This window comes from Stenella coeruleoalba (assembly GCF_951394435.1).
Source record: "Stenella coeruleoalba genome assembly, chromosome: 11".
Classification (NCBI taxonomy): Eukaryota; Metazoa; Chordata; class Mammalia; order Artiodactyla; family Delphinidae; genus Stenella; species Stenella coeruleoalba.
The window spans coordinates 76364510-76389257 of NC_137157.1; the positions used below are offsets into that span (position 1 = coordinate 76364510).

The 24748-nt window shown below is 38.8% G+C and overlaps 1 protein-coding gene across 6 annotated transcripts in view; it reads left to right on the plus strand.

The window, feature by feature from the left end:
* The window catches only part of DENND5B (DENN domain containing 5B), a 209532-nt gene that overhangs the window by 95664 nt on the left and 89120 nt on the right, over positions 1-24748 (plus strand). For 4 of the 6 annotated variants that reach the window (XM_079937337.1, XM_079937338.1, XM_079937336.1 and 1 more), the window contains exons 2-4: positions 3507-3572; positions 6454-6563; positions 14089-14755. In XM_079937337.1, coding sequence (XP_079793463.1) covers positions 3507-3572; positions 6454-6563; positions 14089-14755 — 843 coding nt within the window. Of the gene's footprint in view, positions 1-370; positions 2864-3506; positions 3573-6453; positions 6564-14088; positions 14756-24748 lie in introns of those variants that run through there. The other 2 variants (XM_079937333.1, XM_079937335.1) reach the window with 2 other exon arrangements.

A 24748-nucleotide genomic window follows, 5' to 3' on the forward strand; every position in this document is an offset into this window, starting at 1 on the left:
TCAGCCTGAGAAATAGCTTCAAGGTTCACAGATACCCCTCTACTTGCAACCTCATGCACAGACTATAGAAATCCTCACCAGTGACTTGGAGCTGGGGGCAGGGTCCCTGACTCCCAGTGCCAATTGAGAGGAAGCATGGAGCTACCAAAAGGCCAGATCTCGTGCTCCCAGCCACAGGGAGAAGAGGTGTATTTTTGGTATTCTAACATCATCTACAAAGTAAGAAGAGGATTAGATTCTTTGTAATATGACATATTTCAGAAACTTTATGAGAGTTAAGAAAGTTTTAGATCTCAGTCCTTCTAGACCTGCCCATATACATTCTAGTATGTTAAGTAAAAATATTAGTTACATCTTTTTTTTTTTTTTTTTTTGGCCACGTGATATGGCTTGTGGGATCTCAGTTCCCTGACCAGGGATCGAACCCAGGCCCTCGGCAGTGACAGCCCGGACCACAAGCCACTGGACCACCAGGGAATTCCCTAGTTACATTTCTTTTATAGTTATACATTATCTTTTTAAATATATGTGCTATAAAGTAGACTTTGAAATCCAAATTTGGTCTAATGGTGATTCACGTTATAGCTTTGCATGAAGCAGATGCACTTATTTCACTGGAAATTCTCTGAATTATTTAGGCCATAATTAATTGGATTTTTGTAATCTGGAGGCAGTAATAAAATAATTGAATCTCAAATCTGTTAAAATTATTTTTGCTTATGTACCATTCTCCGTATAACTGGCCAGAGTAAAATGATCTGGAATAGCTTTCATATTTTTTCTTTTTGTCCAGTAAAACCGGAAACAAAGGCTATATGAAGTAATTGGTAAATATAATGGCAGTGATACTCTGAACACAGCCAAGAGTTTACACCTTAAACAGGGCAGGATAGGCTTTAGATAAGAGCTCTGTAGAATTATCAGACCATTGAATGGATTAGTTTCCCTACTTTGTGTCTCATTTCTGTAAGAGGGATATTCAGCGTCATTTGTCAAATTTATGCTTGCTTTTCTAAATGGGGAGATATTTGTGTCACTTGGAGTAAGTAGTCTAATACTACCCTACCCTGCTACTACTCTAATTAGTAGTTGTTATTCCCCTGACCCAGAAAGAGGAAGCTTGTAGTATATATTCAATGAGTGAGGTCTGCTTCTCCACTTCTTTCATGTTAGTCCCAGTTGTAACAATATTGCCTCCCAGGAGTATGCAGTAACCTGGAGGAGTGCACTGACTTGTGTGCCCACTGGGGCACCCTCAACCAAGGACTTTGCACACTGGGTGTATTTTGGGGGCCTGTTCAGAGGTCTATTTTGGGTCATCTATCCCTGATGATAGATGGATGTCCATTCACGGTTCTGGCTGTCCCTAAAGATCCAAATAACTTCCGTCGTGATTTCAGGGGGCCCTTAGCCATTTATAATGAGTCAGTTCCTTTATTCCTTCAGTTCAGGAGTTCCATAGGTAGCTTTCCCAGCCCTGTTATTGTTGTTTTGTGGAGGGAGAGCATAGAAAATTTCTGCAAACCTTGTTTGGGATCTAGAACTCTCACAATATCTGTGGATAGATAAATAGCATCCCAAAGTAGAAGCTTAGCCTGTGCTACTCTCTTGGGATCGTTCAGACCTTTGAGATGTGGATAGGAATGTTCCCTGGCTATTCGGACCCTACAGTCATCATTATTTGGCTCTTTAAAGGAAAGACTCTGACATCTCTAAGACATACAGAAGTTTACACACCCTTCAAAGCTTCAAAGCACCCTTACAGAGCTCTAGTGTGAATTTTTTAATACCCTGTGTCCTCATTGTAGTAAATTTTCCCCAAGACTTGATACTTCTTAGTCAATGGTACATAAGAGGATAGTTGACTAATGGAATCTCTGTAGCGAGCAAACTTGAGCTTGTGTTTGCATAGCTTATTTCTCTTAACTGTTACCCTGTACCAAAATAATGAGAGTTGCCATTTTGCTGGAAGTTGTTACTGTGGGGCCTAGCCTCATCTTTGGTGAAGACAGTGCTATAGGTATTAAGAGGAACACAACTGTTAGTTATATTTATGAGACTTGGAGGAGCACAGACAAGCTTCTGATTAAAATAGTGAGCAAACAGCAATGACAGAAAATAATTTATCAGCTGCTTATGCCAGCAAATTAATGGAAAGATATTTTAGAAAAGAGTGCCTAAATGAAGCAGTGGAAAAATGGATAAGAATGTAAATAGGTTACAACACTTAATCTTCTTAAATTAGTAATATATTTCAAAGTATAAATTATTCTGTGAGAAATCAAAGTGGTGTCCAAAACTAGTTTCTTACTACAATATGAATCCACAGTCATTTGGAACAAAATGCCACACTTGATGTGTTTTATTACTTTTAATCATTTGGATGGATTAACAGTGAGATATCTGTGTTAGCCTTTACAAAAGGTAGACTACTTATAAGATTGGATATAATATATGTTTTTGTCCTTACATTAAATATTGGAATGTAATTTTTAAAAACAGACTTGATTTTTGGAACAGTTTTAGATTTACAGAAAAATGGAGAAGATAATAAGAGAGTTCCCATACACACCCCACCACACCTCCCTCCATGCACAGTTTTCCCTGTCATTAACATCCTAGGGTAGTATGATGCTTGTGTTGCAGTTAATGGATCAATATGATACATTATTGTTAACTAAAGTCTATACTCCATTCAGATTTCCTTTTGTTTACTTAATGTCCTTTCTCTGTTGGAGGAACCCATCCAGTATACTACATTACATTCAGTTGTCTTGTCTCCTTAGGCTCCTCTCAGCTATGACAGTTTCTCAGACCTTACTTGTTTTTGATGACCTTGACAGTTTTGACAGGTATTCGTCAGGTATATTGTAGGTTGCTCCTCTTGAAATTTGTATTATGTTTCTCTACTGATTAGGCTGGGGTTATAGGATCACATAGTAGGACTATGTATAGCCTTGTAAGAAACTGCAAACTGTCTTTCCTAAGTGGCTGTACCTTTTTGCATTACCACCACCAATTTACGAGAGTTCTGTCTCTTTGCATACTTGTCAGCATTTGGTATAGTCAGTTTTTTGGACTTCAGCCATTCTGATAGGTTTGCAGAAATTGGGGTGCAATTTCCATAGTTGGTCATTTAGTCTTACTACCATATTTTATTATATCTGACTATAGAAACATTGGCTTTCTCCTGATATTTCTCTTTAAATTAGCATTAAGAAAAGTGTGTACTTTTTCCCATATGAATAACTGTTACAGATGTTTCAATAGCATTTCGCTTATTACATTAAAATACAATTACCTATTTTCTTTCCTTTCTTATTACTAATAGCTTATAAGCTACGTACTATTAGTGTTAAGCTGTGTTCCGTTGATGTTAATGTCTCATGTTTAATTGCTTTTGTTTAATTTTTTAATTCTCATTTTCCATTCTTCACAGTCATTTTTGCTTTTTTGTTTGTGTTTCTTTGTTCATAAAGCTTTTTTGTTTCTGTTACATTATGTAGTTTTGTACCAATGGCTAGAAGCAGATCGTCATGGCAAGAGCCAAGGTGCTGCAAATACGACTTCAGGTAAAAATAAAAATAAAAGTTGAGGTGTTAGAAATTATTATTTTAATTCATCCCAAGCCCATCAAATTGCTTCTTTATTCACTTTTGTTTAGGCAAAAAAAAGGTATTATTTTGTATTTCTGTTCTTTCATTTGCATCTTAATTTTTGTAAAGACCTCATTTGCTTCAAGCCTTGAAGAAATTATTTATTCATTAGTATTTAAGCTCTCTTGGCAGATATGTCCTATTTTCTTAGGAGAAAAGTCTTCATTGTAGCTTAAGGTCAGTAGGAGGTTACTTGGCAATATTACTTGAAATTAAGTCCACTTGTAGTTGTCATGGGGGAATATTAATATTTGCACAAATTTATAATCCTTGTTTATTTCAGGATAATGTTTAAAAGGTGGATTTTAAGTTAAGTAAAGCATACTTATGTAATTTCCATTTCCTGGGAATCCAAATTCTTAGACTGATTCATTTTTCCTGCTAAGTCCTAGCAATAAATTCTGTTAGAGGTTTATGGGTTCAAAGTGCAAAGGTTAGGTTGCTGCTCTGTCTCACGCCTCCAAAAGGCATCTCCAAGATTCTCTTCTTTGACTGGTACTAGTAGGAATAGCTGCATTTACTCACTTCTGAATCCTTAACAGTGTTATCAGAATTATCACTCAGATTTTCTCCAAATTTTCTTCAAAATAATATTTGCCAAGACAGCTGTGTATATAGCAATGATCTTACCCCCTTCTAAAGCAGTCTCATAAGAAGTGATGGTGGTGGTGGTGGTTCTGTTTTTCTTTTGTTAGATTTGTATTTCTGTTTCGTGGGTTTTTGTTTTTGTGAAATTCTTCTTCCCTGGAGGTGGTTTTCCTTCTTTCTCTTCTGGTTGATTCATTGTGCTTCAAGAGGGTGTGGTGTTCCTTCCTTAACAGGACAATTATATTGAAAATGGCAGTATCATGACTTTTCTGATTTATTTCCTGACGCATTAGTAACTTGATATATGAATGAAGATAATGTTACTATTTTAACCAAACTGAGGCAGGAATTCATTAAAAGGTAAGTTGCAAGGAGTTATATCCTGCATTATATGCTGCTTCTTCTGCTCCTGCGGTATTTCATATTTTATTTACATTTGTGAATGATAAAATAAGCATTTTTGGTATTTGAGGGTGGGCGAAGGAGAGGGTTTCTTGATGGCTGGGTATTACCTGAGGATATCCCGTTGCTGTGTCACTAGCACAGTCAGCAGCATAAACCTTAGAACCAGGAGAGAATTTTTGTTTTTCTTTTTCTCTGACTTGAAGTGAAAAGTAACCTTTCTTTTTTTAATGAAGAAGTAAATAATCTAAAAATTCTTAGCATTTGCATGAAAATCTAGTACCAGCTTAAAGGTACCATTTACCCTTTCTGAAATCAACCGTTTGATTGATTTCAGAATCAATCAATCAATCAATCACTCCTTTCTTCAGAGTAGTGACCCATGGATGGTTTCACATTTTCCATTGACTTTCCCATACCCTAGAGGCATGGTGCAGAAATTGATAAACTTTCCTTAGGGGTGCATTTGACAGTTTCTCTTCTAGAAGTGAAAGCTCTCTATCTCTTAGAAGATGGAAATATGAGGTAGAAAGACATAGAGATGAAGTGCTTGCCTAAATAAGTAAGAGGAATCCAAAGGAAAATGATCATTAGCCAAGGGCTGAAATTAGAAGTAAACGGTTAGTTGTTGCAGTAAATCTATTTAAATTATGTGCCTTTATTCAAAAACGCTCCTGTGTATTTTATATTGCAGTCTCCAACAAGATTTTATAGTGTGGCTTTTCCCTCCTTCTGTGATCTGATAAGTTTTGCACTGAAAGGTGTTTTAGTATATGTCTTTTATATTTTTACCAGAGTTGGAAACTGAGTCTAACTAGGTGTCCAAATATGACTCATGAATTGCTTTATGATATTTTTATTTGTACAGATACTGGTAGGTGGCATTTATCTTGATACATCAGCTTGTGTTTTGTACTTACTTAGAACTTAACAAGTAGAAAGAACACAGGAGACAGAATGGTATTGCTCCCAAGGTCTTCTAATTCCTTAATCTCAACTTTCTGACACTGAGAATTTGAGATCCATCCATATGAAAATATTTTGTGAAAGTAAGGCATTTGGAGGTAACAGGTCCCATGGGTGTTAATTTAGTCAAGGACATAAAGAGCTAACAATTATTACTGAATTTTCTTATATATAATAATCAAAGGATAGTCTTTTTACCTTTCCAGAATTTTAACAGGTGATAAAATTGGCTTAGAATAGCTTGTTTCTTTTCAGAGGTTAGTGTGCTTAATGTGTTCTGTCTGCTAAACCAGACAACTCAGTAATGATGTTTCTGATTCTATTAATAATGTTACTTGTAAAAGCATGGAGATGCAGTCAAATTTACCAGAGATTTTTGTGGGAACTCAAGCAAAGTTGCCTCCTTTGGGCACTGCAGCATTAAGTCTATCCATGTACAAAATTTCAGGATCTTAAGAAGTATAATTAGCTTAATTTGAGATGTTTCTTTAGTGAGTTAAATGTTTCCAAATAGATTTTTTTTTTTTTTTTTGGTCACCACATGTTGAAATGAGGACAGTAATTAGGTTACAGCAAGGATTATTTTAGCATGTCTTGATTTTTAGTATCAGTTGTGTAGCCAGGATTTTAAAATTCAGATTCTGAACTTTTAAATGCAGATCTCTTATTAACAGTTCCTTTTCAGTTGTCCATTGAAAAATTTACAACTGAGACTATTAGAGGTAGAAATTGAATCAGATTTCAACATTATCAGTCAGTATATATACAAAATAAAAATAAAACTATGACATGCTTTTGAAAAAATTCTAGATATTAACTAATTACTAATTATCTGTTGTAGGTGAAAATTTTGACCAGAGTCCTTTGAGAAGAACATTCAAATCCAAAGTTCTGGCCCACTATCCTCAGAATATAGAATGGAACCCTTTCGATCAAGATGCAGTAAACATGGTATGTGTTTGTTTTTTTTTTTTTTCCTCTTCAGCCTTCTTTTTATTTTAAGATGACAATAGTGACTATATTTTGAATGTCTACATTATTTCATTTAATTTAACCCTTTAAATAAAAAATTCTTTAAGATATAGTATCCTCATTTTACAGATGTAGAAAATGAAGCTCAGAGAGGTTAAGTAACTTGCCTAAGATCCCCATAGCTAATAAGTGTATATAACAGACCCTCAAAGCCCATTTTCTTTTCCGGCTATTAAGCTGTGTGGTGAATTTGTATTACTTAATACATAGATACTTTGGTAACAGTGATATCATTTTCTTGGCCTGAAGTGGAGCCTCATGGAAGGAGCATGATTACAGTTTTCATATTTCAAGGAATGTTTTATGATGGGTCTTTAATTTATCATATTCACAAAGTAAGGTAGGAAAGGAACTTCAATGCATCATTTAGACATTAGTAGGAATTTGTTTATAAGGAATTTAAATTAATGTAATGAGTTACCAGTGGTGATTGTAAGTCCCTTTAGAGGTTCTTAAAAATACAGTAGGTCATAATTTTCAGGTCATTTAGGAAGGGTCCTTCTTAGAGGCCTGCATGATATTTTGTTCCTCCATGATCTCTGTGATTATAAAAATCAGGGGCCCCCAAAGTGAGTAAATCAGGCGCGATAGGCACAGAAGTGATTAAAAGTGGACAGGGACTTCCCTGACGGTCCAGTGGTTAAGACTCCACACAGGGGGCGTGGGTTCCATCCCTGGTCGGGGAACTAAGATCCCGCATGCCATGCAGCGCGGCCAGAAAAGAAAAAAGGGAAGGTGGAGTGAGACACATAGTTGTGGTTCTTTTTGAGTATTTTAAAGGTGGAGCCAAAAGACCCCATTATGATGTGATACTGTAAGGGAAGAAAATTAATATTTAGTAGTAGATGCCTGCTAGATACGTCATGAATGTTACTTTCACATACATGCTCACATGTACCCAGTGAGGATTCTTATTCATATTTTACAGAGGTTAAGTTTACTTGCCCAGAGTTATACAGGGAGTCTCAGAGGTTAAATCCAGATCATTTTTACTCTCTAGCTCACTTTTTTCCCACCTGCATGCTGCCTCCCCCAAAGAAAAGCTATGTAACTTGGTTTTGACATGCCCCAAAATGATATGGGTCACATTGGATCCTTTGCAGTATTTCTCTTATCACAGTAAACCCATTCCAGTCTGGACTTATTCCAAGGATGGAATAGCATGGTACTTTTTCTAAGGACAGATGTCTAAGGCACTTGGCAGTTCGACTTTGATTCTTTACAGAGCACAGTGTACTTATTTCTCTTGACTGTTACCCTATACCAAAATAATGAGTTGCCATTTTGCTGGAAGTTGTTACTGTGGGGCCTAGCCTCATCTTTGGTGAAGACAGTGCTATAGGTATTAAGAGGAACACAACTGTTAGTTATATTTATGAGACTTGGAGGAGCACAGACAAGCTTCTGATTAAAATAGTGAGCAAACAGCAATGACAGAAAATAATTTATCAGCTGCTTATGCCAGCAAATTAATGGAAAGATATTTTAGAAAAGAGTGCCTAAATGAAGCAGTGGAAAAATGGATAAGAATGTAAATAGATTACAACACTTAATCTTCTTAAATTAGTAATATATTTCAAAGTATAAATTATTCTGTGAGAAATCAGAATGGTGTCCAAAACTAGTTTCTTACTACAATATGAATCCACAATCATTTGGAACAAAATGCCACACTTGATGTGTTTTATTACTTTTAATCATTTGGATGGATTAACAGTGAGATATCTGTGTTAGCCTTTACCTCTATCTGCATAACATTCATCTCTAAAGCAATTATCAGCTTCCTTGATCTGTCTTTGATATTTTCTTTACCTCTTCTCTCTGAGTTATTTTACGGAAGCAGAAAACATTTCCCTCTGAAGAATAGACACGTAGGCTTGTGTTTCGACGCTTAAGCACCATACAACATTTTGTTTATTGCTGCAAATCTAAAGGGATTTGCTGGTACTCCTTGAAAATCTCTGAAAAGCATCGCATTAAACTAGTCTGCATTTGGGTCATAGATTTACTTCCCTTAATTTCCTCTTTGATTTATTAGTAAGTACATTTGTATGAAGCTATAATTTATTCCTACCTAAAGGTATAAAGCTTTGTTCTTGCCTTTAGCAAAACCCCACTCCAATAAATTATTGCCTTCTGTAATATCGCTCATTCTGCTAACAAAGTGGAGCTTTGGATAAGGGTCATGAATTTCATACAAATTAAGTACCCCAAAGCAATGAAACTTGCTAAATAAAAAAAAATTCCATGTATAAGAGTGCAGTGCATTTATAACAGAAAATAGTTATGTGACATTTGAAATTGCTTCTGAATTAATTGCTTTTATTCTCTTTTGGTTGTGGATTCCCAGATTTTTGTGGGGAAAAAAATGGAAGTATCATAAAACAGAGAGAACAAAACAAGTCATATACCCATCACCCAGAACTAACATGTCAACATTTGACAGATTTGCTTCAGAGTCATACCTTTCCTCTTAAATGAAACAAAACATTGCAAATGGAGCTGAAGTTCCCCTGTCTTCCCCTCACACCCCACCGCCCCCATTTCAGATCTCTTTAAGGAAATCTGCATATTGGCATCCATGACCGTCTATGTAATGTTCTAATTAGATGGAGCTTATCCTTAAGAATGTAGAGAACCTAGGAACTGTTAGGAAGAAAATACGGTTAATACTTTTTAAAGCAAGTTTTACGAAATATAAAGATTCTTTTTTGTATATATGTCCTAAATGAAACATCTGATATATGATATTTCAGGTAACTAAAGAGTAATGACTATTATATAGCTCTTTATAATCTGTAAAGCTCTAAGTTTACAATTTACTATTTGATCACAAAGAAGCATGGAGTGGAATGATGAGCGAAGAGTAAAGGGTAAAGGGTTGGCTGGAAAATACCTATTTAGAGATCCGTCTTGCAAAATGCAAGGAAAAAGAGCACTATATACTTTTGGCAGACTCAGGAAGCACTTGAATTTGAAATGGATAACCCTTAGTTACATTAATAGATCTGACATTGGAATGAAAGTAAGCCCTCATTTTGACCCAGCTTTAAGTTCATGTCTCACAATAAAATCAAAGGAATGGGGGCTCTAATCCAGCCATTACTGGGGGAGCCCACTTGTTTTCTTAACATCACAGCTAGAATATTTCACCGGCATCTCAAACTCAGCATGCCCAAAACTGAATTCACAGTCTTCCCACCAATCTTGGTCAGTGAATGGTACAACCATCTACCTAGGTGCCTAAGCCAAAAATCTAGCATCATGCATGAAAGTTCCCACTTTCTCACCCTCTCCCATATGCAATCAGTTATCATCTACTTCTCTGCGCTTCTACATACCCGCCTTAGTGCAAACCAGCAAGCTCTCTTACCTGGATTCCTGCAATAGCTGTCTAACTGGCCTCCTGCCCCTGTCCTTTCTGTTCTTCACACTACAGCTTCTGCTTCTGCTTTCACCTCTCTTTGGAAGGCTCTTCCACTTCTCCTTGCCCTAGTGAATTCTTCGTATTGACCCTTCAGATTTCATTGTAAACATGATTTCCTCAGAGAAGCCATCTCTAACCACCACCTTCCATCACCCTTCCAGCATTCAGCCAGGTCCCCTTAGGTTCTCTTGGCACCTTGTACCTTTTTGTAGCACTGTTACAGTTGCAATTAATTAATTATGTAGCTGGTTGTCTACTCCCTGTCTCCTGCTATAAAGTAAGTACCATTAGGACAGGAACACTCTCTTTTATTCATTGCTATATCCCTAGCTTTGCACATAGTAGAGGTTCTAATCATTGAATAAATGAAGGTCTATATGCTTGCTTACAGTACTTCCATTCCCTGTCTTTGTTCAGGTGTCACCTCCACTGCAAAACCATCTCTTAAGCAGGAATGGTTAGGTGCTCTGTCTTCTCTATTCCTATAATACTTTGAACACACTCTGTAGCAGTATTGGTTACATTATTTTGTAACTGCTGGTTTATATGTCTTTCTTTCCTATTAGGCTAGAAGCTCCCAGAAGTAAGGGGTGATTTTCATATTTGTGTTTTGAGTTATCAAGATCTAATGCAATACATGACATGAAATAAATGTTTATTAAATGAAGAAAGGAAAGAGAGAGGGAAAGAAAGAAGCAAGAAAGGAAGGACAAGCTGACTCATTGAGAGTTTTATTTGTATAGTAAGAGAGAAGGAGTGGGATTAATAGAACTATAGAAAATGGAAAAAAGAATTGTTAAAATTCTAGCCACACTGCCTAAAAGAGTCCAGAGAGATAATAAGGACATTTGGTCACTCAAACCAGGAGAGGTACACAGCATTGTGAGCCCAATTTGGCTAGAGTAATCTGATTGCCAGCGACAATCTGGTCAGCAGTGACAACTCTAAATTTCTAGTTGTTGTGGGAGAGTAGGGTGGGGAGGGATATTGTTGGTAGACAGCAATATCAGGGGCTAAAAGATGTTGTTGAATGCCATGGTGAGCAAATCTTGACTTAACAGTTTAGGATTATGAAAAATAAACTTGACAAATCATATGATTCTCACTTTTAAAAATGAAAAAGCAATAGCATTTTCCAATTTATGGTTCCAAGATTAGAAATATAATTCTTAGTTTTGTTGATATGTAGAAAGAGAATTTAATAATTCTTACATCTGTTATCTGTAACATAGAAAGTCATTCTTCATTTTGAGCACAACTTTTGGCAGGCTCTTCCTGTAGATGTTTGAATGCATGCTGACGAAAACTACAGATCCTTCAGGGAATATTTGGCAGCTGTTCAAAAACAGTTTGAGCTGGAATTTTGTGGTTTATGATGTCAGGAAACCCTGTCAATTAAATGAAGTCTTTATGTTGACTTTGGAGATCACTGTGTTTCTGTGTGCCTATTTGATGTAAAAAGAGAGCTACAGATTGAATGAAGAGATGAACTAAATCTGATCCTGTACCCCGAGCTGTTGTTTTTGATTGTTTTCTTGTTCATTCATTTATTCATTCAGTCAGTCAACAAATACTTCTGTGTGCCATGCACTATGCTATGCAGGTTTGAGCTTAGCCTGGAGCAAGACTGATTCAGGTCATCCTTCCTACAATCTTTATTGACTATAGTAAATGTGTCAGATGAGTTTTCATTCATAATCAGTAGAAGATCTCATTGACTTGTTATGGTGAAAGCAGCTTTAATTATGAAGGCCTCTTTATGAAAATATTCTGCCATGGCCTTTTATTCCCAAGATTAGGAATAAGCAAAATTTCCCCCAACAGATCGAGGTATTCATGTGTGTTACCTAAATCTATATCTTATTTTGCGCAAATGTACACAGTAATTTAATTTTTGTCAACATACGTATATAATAATAATTAAGTAAAGCTACCGTAGCTCTTTCCACTTCTTATATTCAGTGATATGAAATATAAAGACATTTTCACTGGGATACTTAGCTGAGCTTCACAATTTTTGCTTTTTATCTTTATCAGTCACCATTTACTACAGCCCCAAATAGTGTATTGTTCCATGTGTGGTACTCTTGAATCGTTAAGGCTATTACGAGTCCTTGAGTAGTTTTCAATCTAGAGATGAAACAAAATTTGAGAAACTACTGTGTGTCATTATACAGTGTACATATGTATACTATGGTGCAAGATTTTAACTACTTCATTCAACAGAGACTTTTTAGAGGAGAAGTGACATTTTAACGGCATTTATAGGATGAAAACACTATTTTTTATGGAAAAATAAAGGAAGTCCTCTTTAAGGTAGTATTTATATGGACACTTACAGGAAGTAAGGGAGTGTTTTGGGTATATATAGCTCTATAACAAACCATCCCAATGTTACTTAAGTGGCTTAAAACATAGGCTGGCAGGGGTTTTTTTTCCACAAAGGGCCAGATGGTAAATAGTTGAGCGTTGTGGGCCATGCAGTCTCTGTTGCAGTTATTCAGCTCTGCTGTTGTAGTGCAAAAGCAGCTGTGTAGACAGTACTTAAATGGAGGAGCGTGATTGTGTTCCAATAAAATTTTATTTTCAAAAACAAGTGGCAGATTGGATTTGACCTCAGGGCTGTAGTCTCTTGATTTAAAACAACAAAATCATCGTTTTGCTTACAGATCTGCAGTTTGAGTAGGGTTTGGCAGGGTAGCCCCTTTGCTCTACTGGATGTGAGTTAGGGTGGTTCCAGGCCGAGGACTGGGATTGTCTGAAGGCCCCCAGCAGAGTAGGTGAGCTGAAGAGCAGGTTTCAGTTCCCCAGAACCTCACATTCTGTCTTCTGGGCTTTTGCACGTGCCCTCTCTGCCTTCTCTTCATCTCACTAACACCTATACACACCTATACTTATCCTCAGGTCTCCGCTTGGGCTTCCTTCATTTTTTCCCCTGGTGGCTTCCTCTTTTCTCATTTATGTCCTCCTGCTGTGTTTTTTCCTAGCAGCCTATATTTACCCTATCGTAGCACTTCCAATACTTTATAATTTTTTTTTAATAATTTTTTAATCATCTGTCCTCCTTACTGGACTGGAAGCTTCAGAGGAGCAGGAACTGTGTCTTTCTCACCATTGTATCACCATCACAGGGCCTAGCTCAGAAAGGCACTTAATAAGTGTTTGTTCACAGTTTGGATGAAGGACATGTAACTCTTAAGTGAATTACATCTTTTTGGTGATGTGGGGATTTGGGAGAACTTCTAAGTTTTACACCAGATCGACTATTAAATCTGAAAAAAAATGTCATAATGTATGGTAAAATTATTTCTATGCAGAAAGTATATTGTAATACAAAAGTAGAAAGGAATAATAGAAAAGTTAATAATGATCATTATTTTAGGATAGTTGAATTACAAGTCCTGTTTTCCTTAGTGTATTTCACATTTTCTGTAATTTGTTTAAAATGTTTTAAAGACTTGATTTTATTTTCTTGTGCTTTGTAAATATCTTAAATATAGCATCTTTAATTCCTCATGTAATTTTATTCCCAAGTTTGACGCAATCCTGGGTAGTTCCCAAGACCTGGGACATGGTCTCTGCTGGAAATAATCTAAAATGTCTTGTTTCTGCCCTTCTGCTTCAGTAAATAAAAAATCATTTAATTTTCAAAGCTTATTTTCCTAAGGATAATATTGTTCAAAATGATACAAAAATGATACTGTTGTTTTTATTATTCTATGTTTAACTTTTTTTCCATTTATCAAATGAGCCTTCACCTGTCTGTATTCCTCTGAGACATTATCAACATTACTCTAAAAATAGTCCTTAAATACTAAATATTTGTGAAGTGCCCTTGCATATTTTGTCTTCAAGTCACTGATGCAGCAAATGTTGTAGATAAAGAAACCGAGGCTCAGAGAAGTTACATGACTTACTGAAGGTCACAAGCTCAGATGGAGCTTCACAAACATTTTTTTCTGGTTTGAAGTTGTTTGTGTACTGCCTTCTGATGCTTTTCTTCTCCTTCCTCCACAGTTGTGCATGCCTAAAGGACTATCTTTCAGAACACAAACTGACAATAAAGACCCTCAGTTCCACTCATTTATAATTACCCGGGAAGATGGTTCTCGTACCTACGGTTTTGTTCTCACTTTTTATGAAGAAGTTACAAGTAAGCAAATCTGCACAGCAATGCAGACGCTCTACCAGATGCACAACGCAGAGCATTACAGCAGCTTGTACGCGTCATCCTCCTGCAGCATGGACTCACTGGCAAGCAGTATTGACGAGGGAGATACAACTTCCCTTTTGAAACTCCAGCGATACAACTCTTATGACATCAGCAGAGACACCCTGTATGTTTCAAAAAGTATATGTTTGATCACACCGCTGCCTTTCATGCAGGCCTGCAAGAAATTCCTTATTCAGCTTTACAAGGCAGTTACCTCACAGCAGCCACCACCCTTGCCGCTTGAGAGCTACATCCATAATATTCTCTATGAGGTGCCCCTTCCTCCTCCAGGGAGATCACTGAAATTTTATGGTGTTTATGAACCCGTCATCTGTCAGAGGCCGGGCCCCAGTGAACTTCCTCTCTCCGATTACCCGCTCCGAGAGGTCTTCGAGCTCCTGGGCCTGGAGAACTTGGTACAGGTGTTTACCTGTGTTCTTTTAGAGATGCAGATCCTTCTCTACTCACAAGGTAGGTCTGCCCTAGCTTTTAGGTCTCCCAAAAGCAAGTACTTATGCTCTCAACTACTGGGGTATATTACTAGAACCAAATAATTAATGGTCCGAAGTCTCTTCTGTCTCGTGGAAAGGAGAGGGTTTTAGGTAGGACCAGAGGCTGAGAGGTTACTTCTCTTTTGGATGGCAGTGACTGTAGAGAAAAAAAGGGAAGGAATATAAAAGCATTAACTTGGCTGACTTGAGTGTATTTGTTTTTTAATGGAAGTAGCCCTTTTTTTCCCTGATAATAAACATAATCATCATAAAAGAAACATATTTCTTTTTATAATGAAAGTGAGAGAATCCTCTTACTACCGGGAACGTGTAGACTTCTCATTTTTTTACAGGTTAGTAAAAGTTCACATCAAGACTCAGCTGACATTGGAAAGGGTTAAACGAAATCGTTGACTCTGCGGTTTCCTAAGGCGATCAACTTTGGATGGGTTGATTTCATGTAGTGAGAGAAAGGGGTACAGGCGTGTGGAACAGACACGATTCTCCTAGGTCTAATAATTCCACCAAAATTATGTGGGGGTTTTTTGTTTTGTTTTTAATCCCAAAGGAAGTTATCTTTGTGATATTTTTCATTCAAAATTCTCCCAAAACATACTTACAAAACTAGCAGAATTTGGGTTTTATTTTACCAGTGCATCTGTGATGACTAACTTTGAGCCTAGACTAGAGCACTGGTTCTAGTCTGAACGTGAATTTGCAGAGGAAATAGAGATGCTGTCGGTTTTTTGTTTGTTTGTTTTTGTTTTTTTGCGGTACGCGGGCCTCTCACTGTTGTGGCCTCTCCTGTTGCAGAGCACAGGCTCTGGACGCGCAGGCTCAGCGGCCATGGCTCACGGGCCCAGCCGCTCTGTGGCATGTGGGATCTTCCCGGACCGGGGCACGAACCTGTGTCCCCTGCATCGGCAGGCAGACTCTCAACCACTGTGCCACCAGGGAAGCCCGAGATGCTGTGTTTTAATGGATAGTGAATTGAAGGAAAATATAAAATGGTACCTGTGCCTTGATGGGTCTTTTGAAAAATGTGGCACAAATATTGGGTTAGCATTTTGCTAACTTGTACTTAGGCTGACGGAATTGTAGTGCAGTCTCCTGACTGTTGCTGTCAAGCTTATTTTACCAGTTTCCTTTTTTTCTTTTCTATTTTAAATTATAAATGAGGCTGAGCCAAGTAGGCTATATTTGTACTTCCCCATCTTGTGTGTATGTTGACACTGTTTGTGTGTTGACAGCCCTTCATGAGGTTGTATTTTCTTCAGTTTATCCTACATAACGTTCTCTGATAATGTGTTCCAGTGACTCAATTTTTGTTGTCAGGAAGTTCTTCTCTAATGACTAATCTAAATTCTTTCCTGTCCTCGTGCTCTCACTTTCTTAGTGCTGGTCATTACCACAGATCACATCCTTTTGTATCTGAAAGATTTAATGTTAAGTAATCCTTTCTTCTTTTCTGCGTCTTCCTGTCTTGCTTTTTTCCCTGAAGGAGATAGGTGTTGGAGAGTTGCTTGTTGGGGCAGGGGCTTGAAGCTTAATACCCTCAGGTATATTAGCTTATTAGTAAAAAGAATTTAAATCCTAGATTTTCAAGAGATCTTCCCAGTCATTTAGTTCCATTTCCTAATGTTCTGCCTAGAGAAGCAATTTGGGGCAGAAAGAATATTGGTTTTTGAAGTGATAACAATCATGGGTTCAAATCTCTGTTCTGTCACTTACTATTTGTAACCTTGGACAAGTTACATAATCTTCCTGAGTGTCAATCAGTTCATCTTTATGGGGATAACAGGTTTTTTCCTTCTTCTCTCACTGATTTATTGTGAGCGAGTAAGAAACCTGTGCTGACTAAATGATAGCCCATGTTGTTGTAATTATTATCAGTTTTATTAGCCCTACATAATCCTCTATAAAATTAAGCACATCTTAAGTTGTGAGGATCTGACATATTATTGCATTCAAAGTATAACTTTGTTAAATTAAATAGTCAAGGCATTTGTTTCAGGGTTGAGAACTTAATAAATGTTCTCTTATACTGAATGTCATGCTTCTTAAAGAAAAAAGCCCTTAGTTATCACACTTCCTGTTTTAAATAGCACTTTATGTCTCTGTGCTCGTGGTCTGTCTTGAGCTCTCATCTTTCTTCTCAGCTAGATTAGCTTGTCGCATTTAGTTTATGGAGTTTGTTGAAAAGTTATAGTTAATTAATATCTACGTATTAATTTCAGTTTCAAATTAAGAAGACTGAATATTTATGAGCATGTTTTTGTACTCAAATGAGTATTTTTTGGTAACTTGGTCTTTTATGCTGAACACAAGAGTCAATCTTGAGATTGTAGAACTCTCATCATACATATATTTTTAAAGTGTCATACAAAGAGAAGGCTCATAAAGTAATTTTTTTTTTTTTTTTTTTTTTTGCGGTACGCGGGCCTCTCACAGCTGTGGCCTCTCCCGTTGCGGAGCACAGGCTCCGGACGCGCAGGCCCAGCAGCCATGGCTCACGGGCCCAGCCGCTCCGCGGCATGTGGGATCTTCCCATACCGGGGCACGAACCCGTGTCCCCTGCATTGGCAGGTGGACTCTCAACCACTGCGCCACCAGGGAAGCCCTAGTAATTTTCTAATCATTCACAGAAATCACTCTATATTAGGAATTGTACTATTAAAGTGCCTTGTACATTTTGGTCTTTTTGCCCCCTGCATTTAATCCTCTCAATGAGTTAGTACTGCACATGCTTTTATGAAGGAGGAAATTGACGCTCAGGGAAGCTTAGTAACTTACCCAAGATCACACAGCTATTAGGTAACGTGGTGGAGCTGAGAATGGGCTTGGATCGGTCTTTATCCAGAACACTTACCCATATGTTAGCTGTATTGGACACTGCACTTAACCTTTCCTTATCTGTCTCAGTATTTATTTTAAAATTATAAACTCACCTCTGAGGGTCTTTTGTAAAGGTACCATGTTAAATAATTGTAGATTATCTGTGTAAATGCAAATTTTAACAATGGCAACTGTCTCTCCCATTAGAGAAAGAAGGGAATGAATTAAGTGTTGTTATATTGATTTGTACTCTGGTGCCATTCTTCATTTCTCCTGACTGTGTTAAGGGGTTTTAATAACATCTGACACTTCATTTCTTGTTCACTAATGCCATAAAATTTAAAAACATTGCAAGTCTTGAACAATTACCATGAAAACCCAAAAAGAATAAAAGTAGATGGATTTCAGTGATGAAAATGTCCTTCTAGACTGATTTGAAATTCTTGTCCACAGCCCTTTTTTTTCTTTATTTTTAAAAAAATGCTGCTGCACACATTCCTGGGCCCTGTTTGTTTGTTTGTTTGTTGGCTGCGTTGGTCTTAGTTGCAGCATGTGAGATCTTCGTTGCGCACATGGGCTCCTCTCTAGTTGCGGCACGTGGGCTTCTTTCTAGTTGTGGCATGCGGTTTTTCTCTCTCTAGTTGTGGCATGTGGGCTCCAGGGTGCGTAGGCTCTGTAGTTGTGGTGCATGGGCTCTGTAGTTTGCAGCACGCAGCTCTCTAGTTGAGGCGCCTGGGCTCAGTAGTTGTGGTGTGCGGGCTCAGTTGCCCTGCAGCATGGATCGAACCTGAGTCCCCCCTGCATTGGAAGGCGGATTCTTTACAACTGGACCACCAGGGAAGTCCCCCACAGCCCATTTAAATCTATCCAGTCTGGGGACTTCTCCAGTGACGCAGTGGTTAAGAATCCACCTGCCAATGCAGAGGACATGCGTTCGAGCCCTGGTCCGGGAAAATCCCACATGCCGCAGAGCAACTAAGCCCGTGTGCCACAACTACTGAAGCCCGCGTGCCTAGATCCTGTGCTCCGCAACAAGAGAGGCCACCGCAGTGAGAAGCTCGCACACCGCAATGAAGAGTAGCCCTCGATCACCACAACTAGAGAAAGTCCACACACAGCAACGAAGACCTAATACAGCCAAAGATAAATAAAAGTAAATAAATTTTAAAAAAATCTATCCAGTCTGTTATTTAGAGAGTGTGTACATCACAGTCACTTTGCAGTGGTAACTGGCTAGAAATTTTAAGCAGGGAATGAACCCAAGAGGTAAAGGCTCTTTTCTAGAACCCCAGATCAGAAAAGAGTACTTTTCTTCTGCGGCCTAGAAATACTTGGAGCAAGAGAGTGGGAAGATTGGAGTCTGATCATCTTTTCAGAGGAATAGTGGAGGAATAAAAGGGGAATTTAAAACCAGGGTCCAACTTCTGATACCAATAATTAAGGTCTCAGGAACATTTTTGGATCCTTGCTTATTACCTTCTTTGACTCTTCACGATGGAAATAAGCAGTTACCCACAGCCCACGCTGCACTGCCTGCCTGGGAGCCTTCACAGTACTCCTCTCCCTTCCCCTCCCTTTGTAAGTTGTACATGAATTAACCTTGGCAGAAAGTAGAAGTTGCTTGAAGTTTTCTTGAAGAAGTTGGGAGCCTTGTAAACACAAATTGCTAGTCATGCTCAACTAAACGTTATAGCTTATTGGTTATGGAGTTGATAAATCATAAAGTCAAACTTGATATTTTGATGGCAGAAACTGGGTTCCCATGACCTGTATCCAAAAAGCATTAGAATTTTAACAGCTTTGGCCAATATTTTTATAATACTAGTTTTACTTTGTGATAAACAAAAACTTAATATTAAGACATTTTTCTTAATAAGTTTTCATTATATATTCAAGAAGCTAATCCTTGGTCAGTTATATGAGAAGCACATGTCTCCTTCCAGTTCGTGGCTGTTAATTTTCTTTTAGGGATCTTTTGATGAATTAAGATACTCTTAATCATAAATTCTCATTTACAAATCTTTCTTATGACTTAACTTTCTGTTCTATTTAAGAAATGCTTCTCTATTCTGAGTTTGTAAAAATAGTCTACATTTTTTTCCGAAATGTTTTTAAGTTATATTTAGCATCTCTAAGAAATTGATTTTTGTTTATGTTATGAGGAAGAGATCAAATTTAATATTTTAGAAATATCTGTAATTAGTTATTCTATACTAGTTATTAGATAGACCATTCTTCCTCCCTCTGATCTGCAGTGCCACTTCAGTCATGTATAGTTCCTGTATGTGAAGTTCCTCTATGTATTTCTGGGCATTCAGTTTATTCTGCTAGTTTTTCTGTCCCTGTAGTAAATCACGCTGTTGTAATTACTATAGCTTTAAAGTAAGTCTTGGTATCTTATAGGACAGTTCTCTTCACCACCTTCTTTTTACTGAAATTTCATTGAATGTAGTTTTGAGACAATTAACGTATTTAGAATGTTGAGTCTCCCCTCCATGAAAATGATGTAATCTCTCCATTTATAAGGGCTTTCTTTAATGTCTTTAGGTAATTTTATAATAGCAAAGTAGGTGATAATGTGCAAATAATGATGGTTTTATTTCTTCTTTTCCAGTCTTTGTCACCTTTATTTCTTTTGCTTGCCTTTTAGTACTAACTAGGCTTTTCAGTACAGTATAGAATGGAATTGATAATAACAGGCATCCTTGTCTTTTTCCTGATGTTAAAAAGAATGCTTTTAATGCTTCACTGTTAAGATGCTGGCATAGTACCTGTCCCTTTGGCATTACTGCTTAGTTCAGTCTATCATCCTACTGCATGAAAATGTCTCCCCGAGCAAGGCCACTGAGGTTTGCAGGGTTCCAGTACAATACATCTTCTCAGGTTCCAACTGCAGCAATATACGGCTTCCCCCTTTCAAGGCATCCGGTATAACTGAGCTAAGAGACAATGTCATCTCTTGCCCCGAGCCTCTTTCAGGGTGTTAATGTAATATTGGATTTCTCTTATTACCTACCATAACTCATTTATTTACTCCTTTACCCTTAACTACTATTCCTCCTTCTTTCCATTTATACCCAAACTTTTCCACCTTTGGAAGGGACATTAGGTTCAGCCACAGCGCTGGTTTAGATTGCAGGCAGCAATAGTAGTCTAGCAAGTACCTCCGCCTCAGTTCACTACCATTCATATTAGGGTAAGGTTACATAGGTACAGAACTAGTGGGCTGTTTTTACCTCCAGGCATTATAGCTGCATTCACTGTTAACCCCCATTTTGCCAGATGGGGTGAAGGCACAGCCCACCCCAGCAGGCTCTTAGGAATTCTGACATAAAGGTTTAAAAATAGAGTTTCATCCCTGCTTCTGGCACTTGTAGCTGTAGTCCTGGTCCTGCATCAGGTAGGAAAAACAAAGCTGAGATGATGTGGGGAAGAAACTAAAAAGTATATTGTCATACCAGCATCCTTACTCCTTAGGAAGAATTGTAGTCATACCAGCATCCATCTCTATCCCCTTTTCCCCAGATCCACCAGAAGAACAGAGGTATCTATCTAGTGGCGACTCTCCCTTAGGCCCCCTTATGTTGAATGTGAGCACACACTTGTGAACGCATGAAAGTCAGCCCTTTATGCTTTTATCTCACACATTTTAGACAGCAGATGTTTCAACTGCCTGTTCTAATTCTCAATTAAACCATTACTGTGAGGGTGATAAGCAACATCATATATCCATTTGATGTGGTATCTTTTCACCCACTGTTGGACACTGTGTGCTGTGAAGCGTGTTGTGTCCCATAGCCTGAAGATGTGTAACTTGGCGGCCCACATTGGTAGAGTATCTTCTGTTCCAATCCTCTAATAGTATTTTAAGCATCTACTGCCTCATATGCAAAGCCCAGTCTGAAGTGTCTATTCCTGGTAGGACCCATTTATAGCCCCCCCCCCTCACCAGGGCTGCTGGCATTAATCCAGTGTAGTCTGCTTGCTGGCTGTGTGTAGTAGGGCCTTCCCCCCCGGGGAGTCTTCCCCACAGCCATCTGCATCCTCTGTCTCTCCTGTTGGCAGACAAAACAGTTCTTGTTGGCAATTTGTGCCTCAGAGGGTATAAGAGGATTATGTCTAGATTCAGCCCATCTCTGCATTGCTGCAGTCCCCCAGGTGGCCACGTGAAGGGAGTGTACCAAAAGGTCCACTTGGTGGTTACATCACCTCCCAAACCTGAAAGTGGGTTCTTCTGATGGGCATTAACATGTTCTACTTTAAAGTGGCCCATAAATTCCCAGAGGGATTTCCATATGGCTGCACCTTATACAGGCATCCTTTTAATAGTCCAGTTTTCCGTTGCCCATGAGTCAGTAAAAACCCAAGCATGTGGGCTTTACCATTGTTCAGTTCTTCCATCACTGCTAGGAAAACAGCATGTAAGTCAGCCCACTGAGCCCATCTGTGTTTACCTTCTTTGATCAGAGTGGTGGCCATTCACCTTGGAACTGTCATACATAAACCAGGCATCTCTTTGTTGGTCAGTTGAGAGATATTTATACTGTCCAAGTGACAACAGAATCTGGCAACTCCTCACTCAGTTCCAGAGTCAGTCCTCTGGGAAAAGAGGCTCCTCATTGTATCTCCTCCTTGCCTTCTCCTCATAACGAGATCCTCTATAAACAATCTCCATTTAATTATGGAACTCTTCTGTGCACTGCCTTCCTCATTAGAGTGTTTTTCTGACATTACCCAAGACATCATGGGTATCTTGGGTTTCAAGATTATTTTGTCTTCCAGTCATAGGGGCAGTTTAGACTAACGTTCAATAGCAGGCTAGTAATTGCCTCTCAAATGGAAATGCTCCAGTTTGTCATCCCAGTAGTTGTCACTGGGAGGTGCTCACAGGCTTTTGCCGTAAGCCCCAGTCTGCGCTCTATGTAAGGCTCCTGTACAGAGTTTGTCTGCCAGGCTCCAGCTTCTTGTCTATAACACTGTGTGGGCTCCGGCAGTCTTATTCCCATTTAGCATGATGTCTAATTAATATTGCTTGGATTGGAGAGCGAGTGACATGCCATCTGTTTTACTTTGGGGGGAGGTGTTCCCCATTTAGACATAGTATCCATTCCCATAAACCATTCAGGTAAGCCTGTTTAAACATTCCAGTTTTCACCCAAACTTCCACCTTCATCAGTCAACCTTAACTTTTTTCATATTCTCTCAATCTAATTGTAGCCTGCGTTAAGACTTCACCAAAGGGTTTTGGTATCACAGTGCATGAGGTCCCATCCCAGTAAAGGACTCCTAGAAACTTCTCCACTCCCTGACCGTTTTAGCCAGCAGGGGGTTTGAGCCAAGATTAATCTGCCTGACTATTGCCCCAGGTTATGTCAGGTCTGGTTTCTCATTATAATCATTGCTTTCCCGTGTCTTACATTTCTCCAAACTAGGGTAAACAAACTCAACTTGCTTAGAGCCCTTTAATGTAGGGGGTCCAGCAGGGGTCCCTTTGATCCACCCAGTCTCAGATAGTACTGTATTAAGACCTTTATTTCAACCCCATCAATGTCAATGTCCATTTTATTCATCCCATTTCTTTTTTTTTAATCTTTTTATTTTTAAGATTTTAAAAAATTTATTTATATATTTCTTCCTTCCTCCCTCCCTCCCTTCCTTCATTTTTGACCGCGTTGGGTCTTCGTTACTGCACGGGCTTTCTCTAGTTGCGGTGAGTGGGGGCTACTCTTTGTTGCGGTGCGCAGGCTTCTCATTGCAGTGGCTTCTCTTGTTGCGGAGCACGGGCTCTAGGCACGTGGGCTTCAGTAGTTGTGGCTCGCGGGCTCTAGAGCTCAGGCTCACTAGTTGTGGCGCACAGGCTTAGTTGCTTCACGGCATGTGAGATCTTCCCGGACCAGGGCTTGAACCTGTGTCCCCTGCATTCGTCGCATTTCTTAATAACCATCCACAGATTTCCATCCTGCTGGGATGAGTCTCTTGACACCCTTCTTTCTTTTTCCTCTTTCCCACTTCTATCAACATTTGCTTTATTCACTCAGTTTCTTAATAATTGTTTAAAAATTTCCACCATGCTGGGATGAGTCCCTTGACTCTTTCCTCTGCCTCTCCACATTTTCTTTTAAATTAATATAGTGTTTTTATTAGCATCTGCTAAGATTCATGAGGGGAAGCTGAGACAGGCTTCTCTGATTCTAAAGTTACATGGGCTGCTAATGCAGAAGGGGCCCACAGTATTTACCATGACCTGAGTAATGGACATTTTCAGTTGTGAATATACTAGTTATAACACCAATCCCACATGGCTTACATATGAATAATAAGGGGTGAATTCATCTGGGGTGTTCCACTTGACATTTTTAAGGGGAGTCAGGTAGTCCCCCTTCTTTGAATAAACACTTTACAGCAGTTTTTATCCAGTGCACCAGGCTGGCTGCTCCCTCAGAAGTAACCTGCTCTGTGTCTGTATCATGGATAGCCATCTGTAGTTGTCCCATAGTTAGCTCTGGGTCCTGCACCAACCCTTCCACTCTGCAGCATTTAAAAATGAATATACTGCTCCAGGGACTTATCTGGTTGTCCAGTGGTAAAGAATCCACCTTATAATCCAGGGGACACAGGTTTGATCCCTGGTCAGGGAACTAAGATCCCACATGCTGTGGGGCAACTAAGCCCACGTGCCACAATTACTGAGCTTGCGTGCCTCAACTAGAGAGCCCGCGTGTTGCAAACTACAGAGCCCACATGCTCTGGAATCCGTGTGCCACAACTACAGAGCCCACTGTCCCTGGAGCCTGCACACCACAACTAGAGAAGAGAAAACTCGCACGCCACAACTAGAGAGAAGCCCATACACCACAACAAAGAGCGCGTGTGCCGCAACAAAAGATCCCACATGCCTCAAGGAAGATGCTGCGTGCCACAACTAAGACCCAACGCAGCCAAAATTAAAATAAATAAAATAATAAATCTTAAAAAATAAAAATGAATATACTGCTCCTAAATTTCTCTCTTTGTCCTTTTTAGTAAAGCTTCTTCAGGAAGCTGGTGATGCCAACCTCCAAAGTGAGACAGCTCCTTCACACTGAGCCCCGTGGTCTCAGTAGTTTCTTGGTTTTGCCCTTCCCAACCCCACACATGA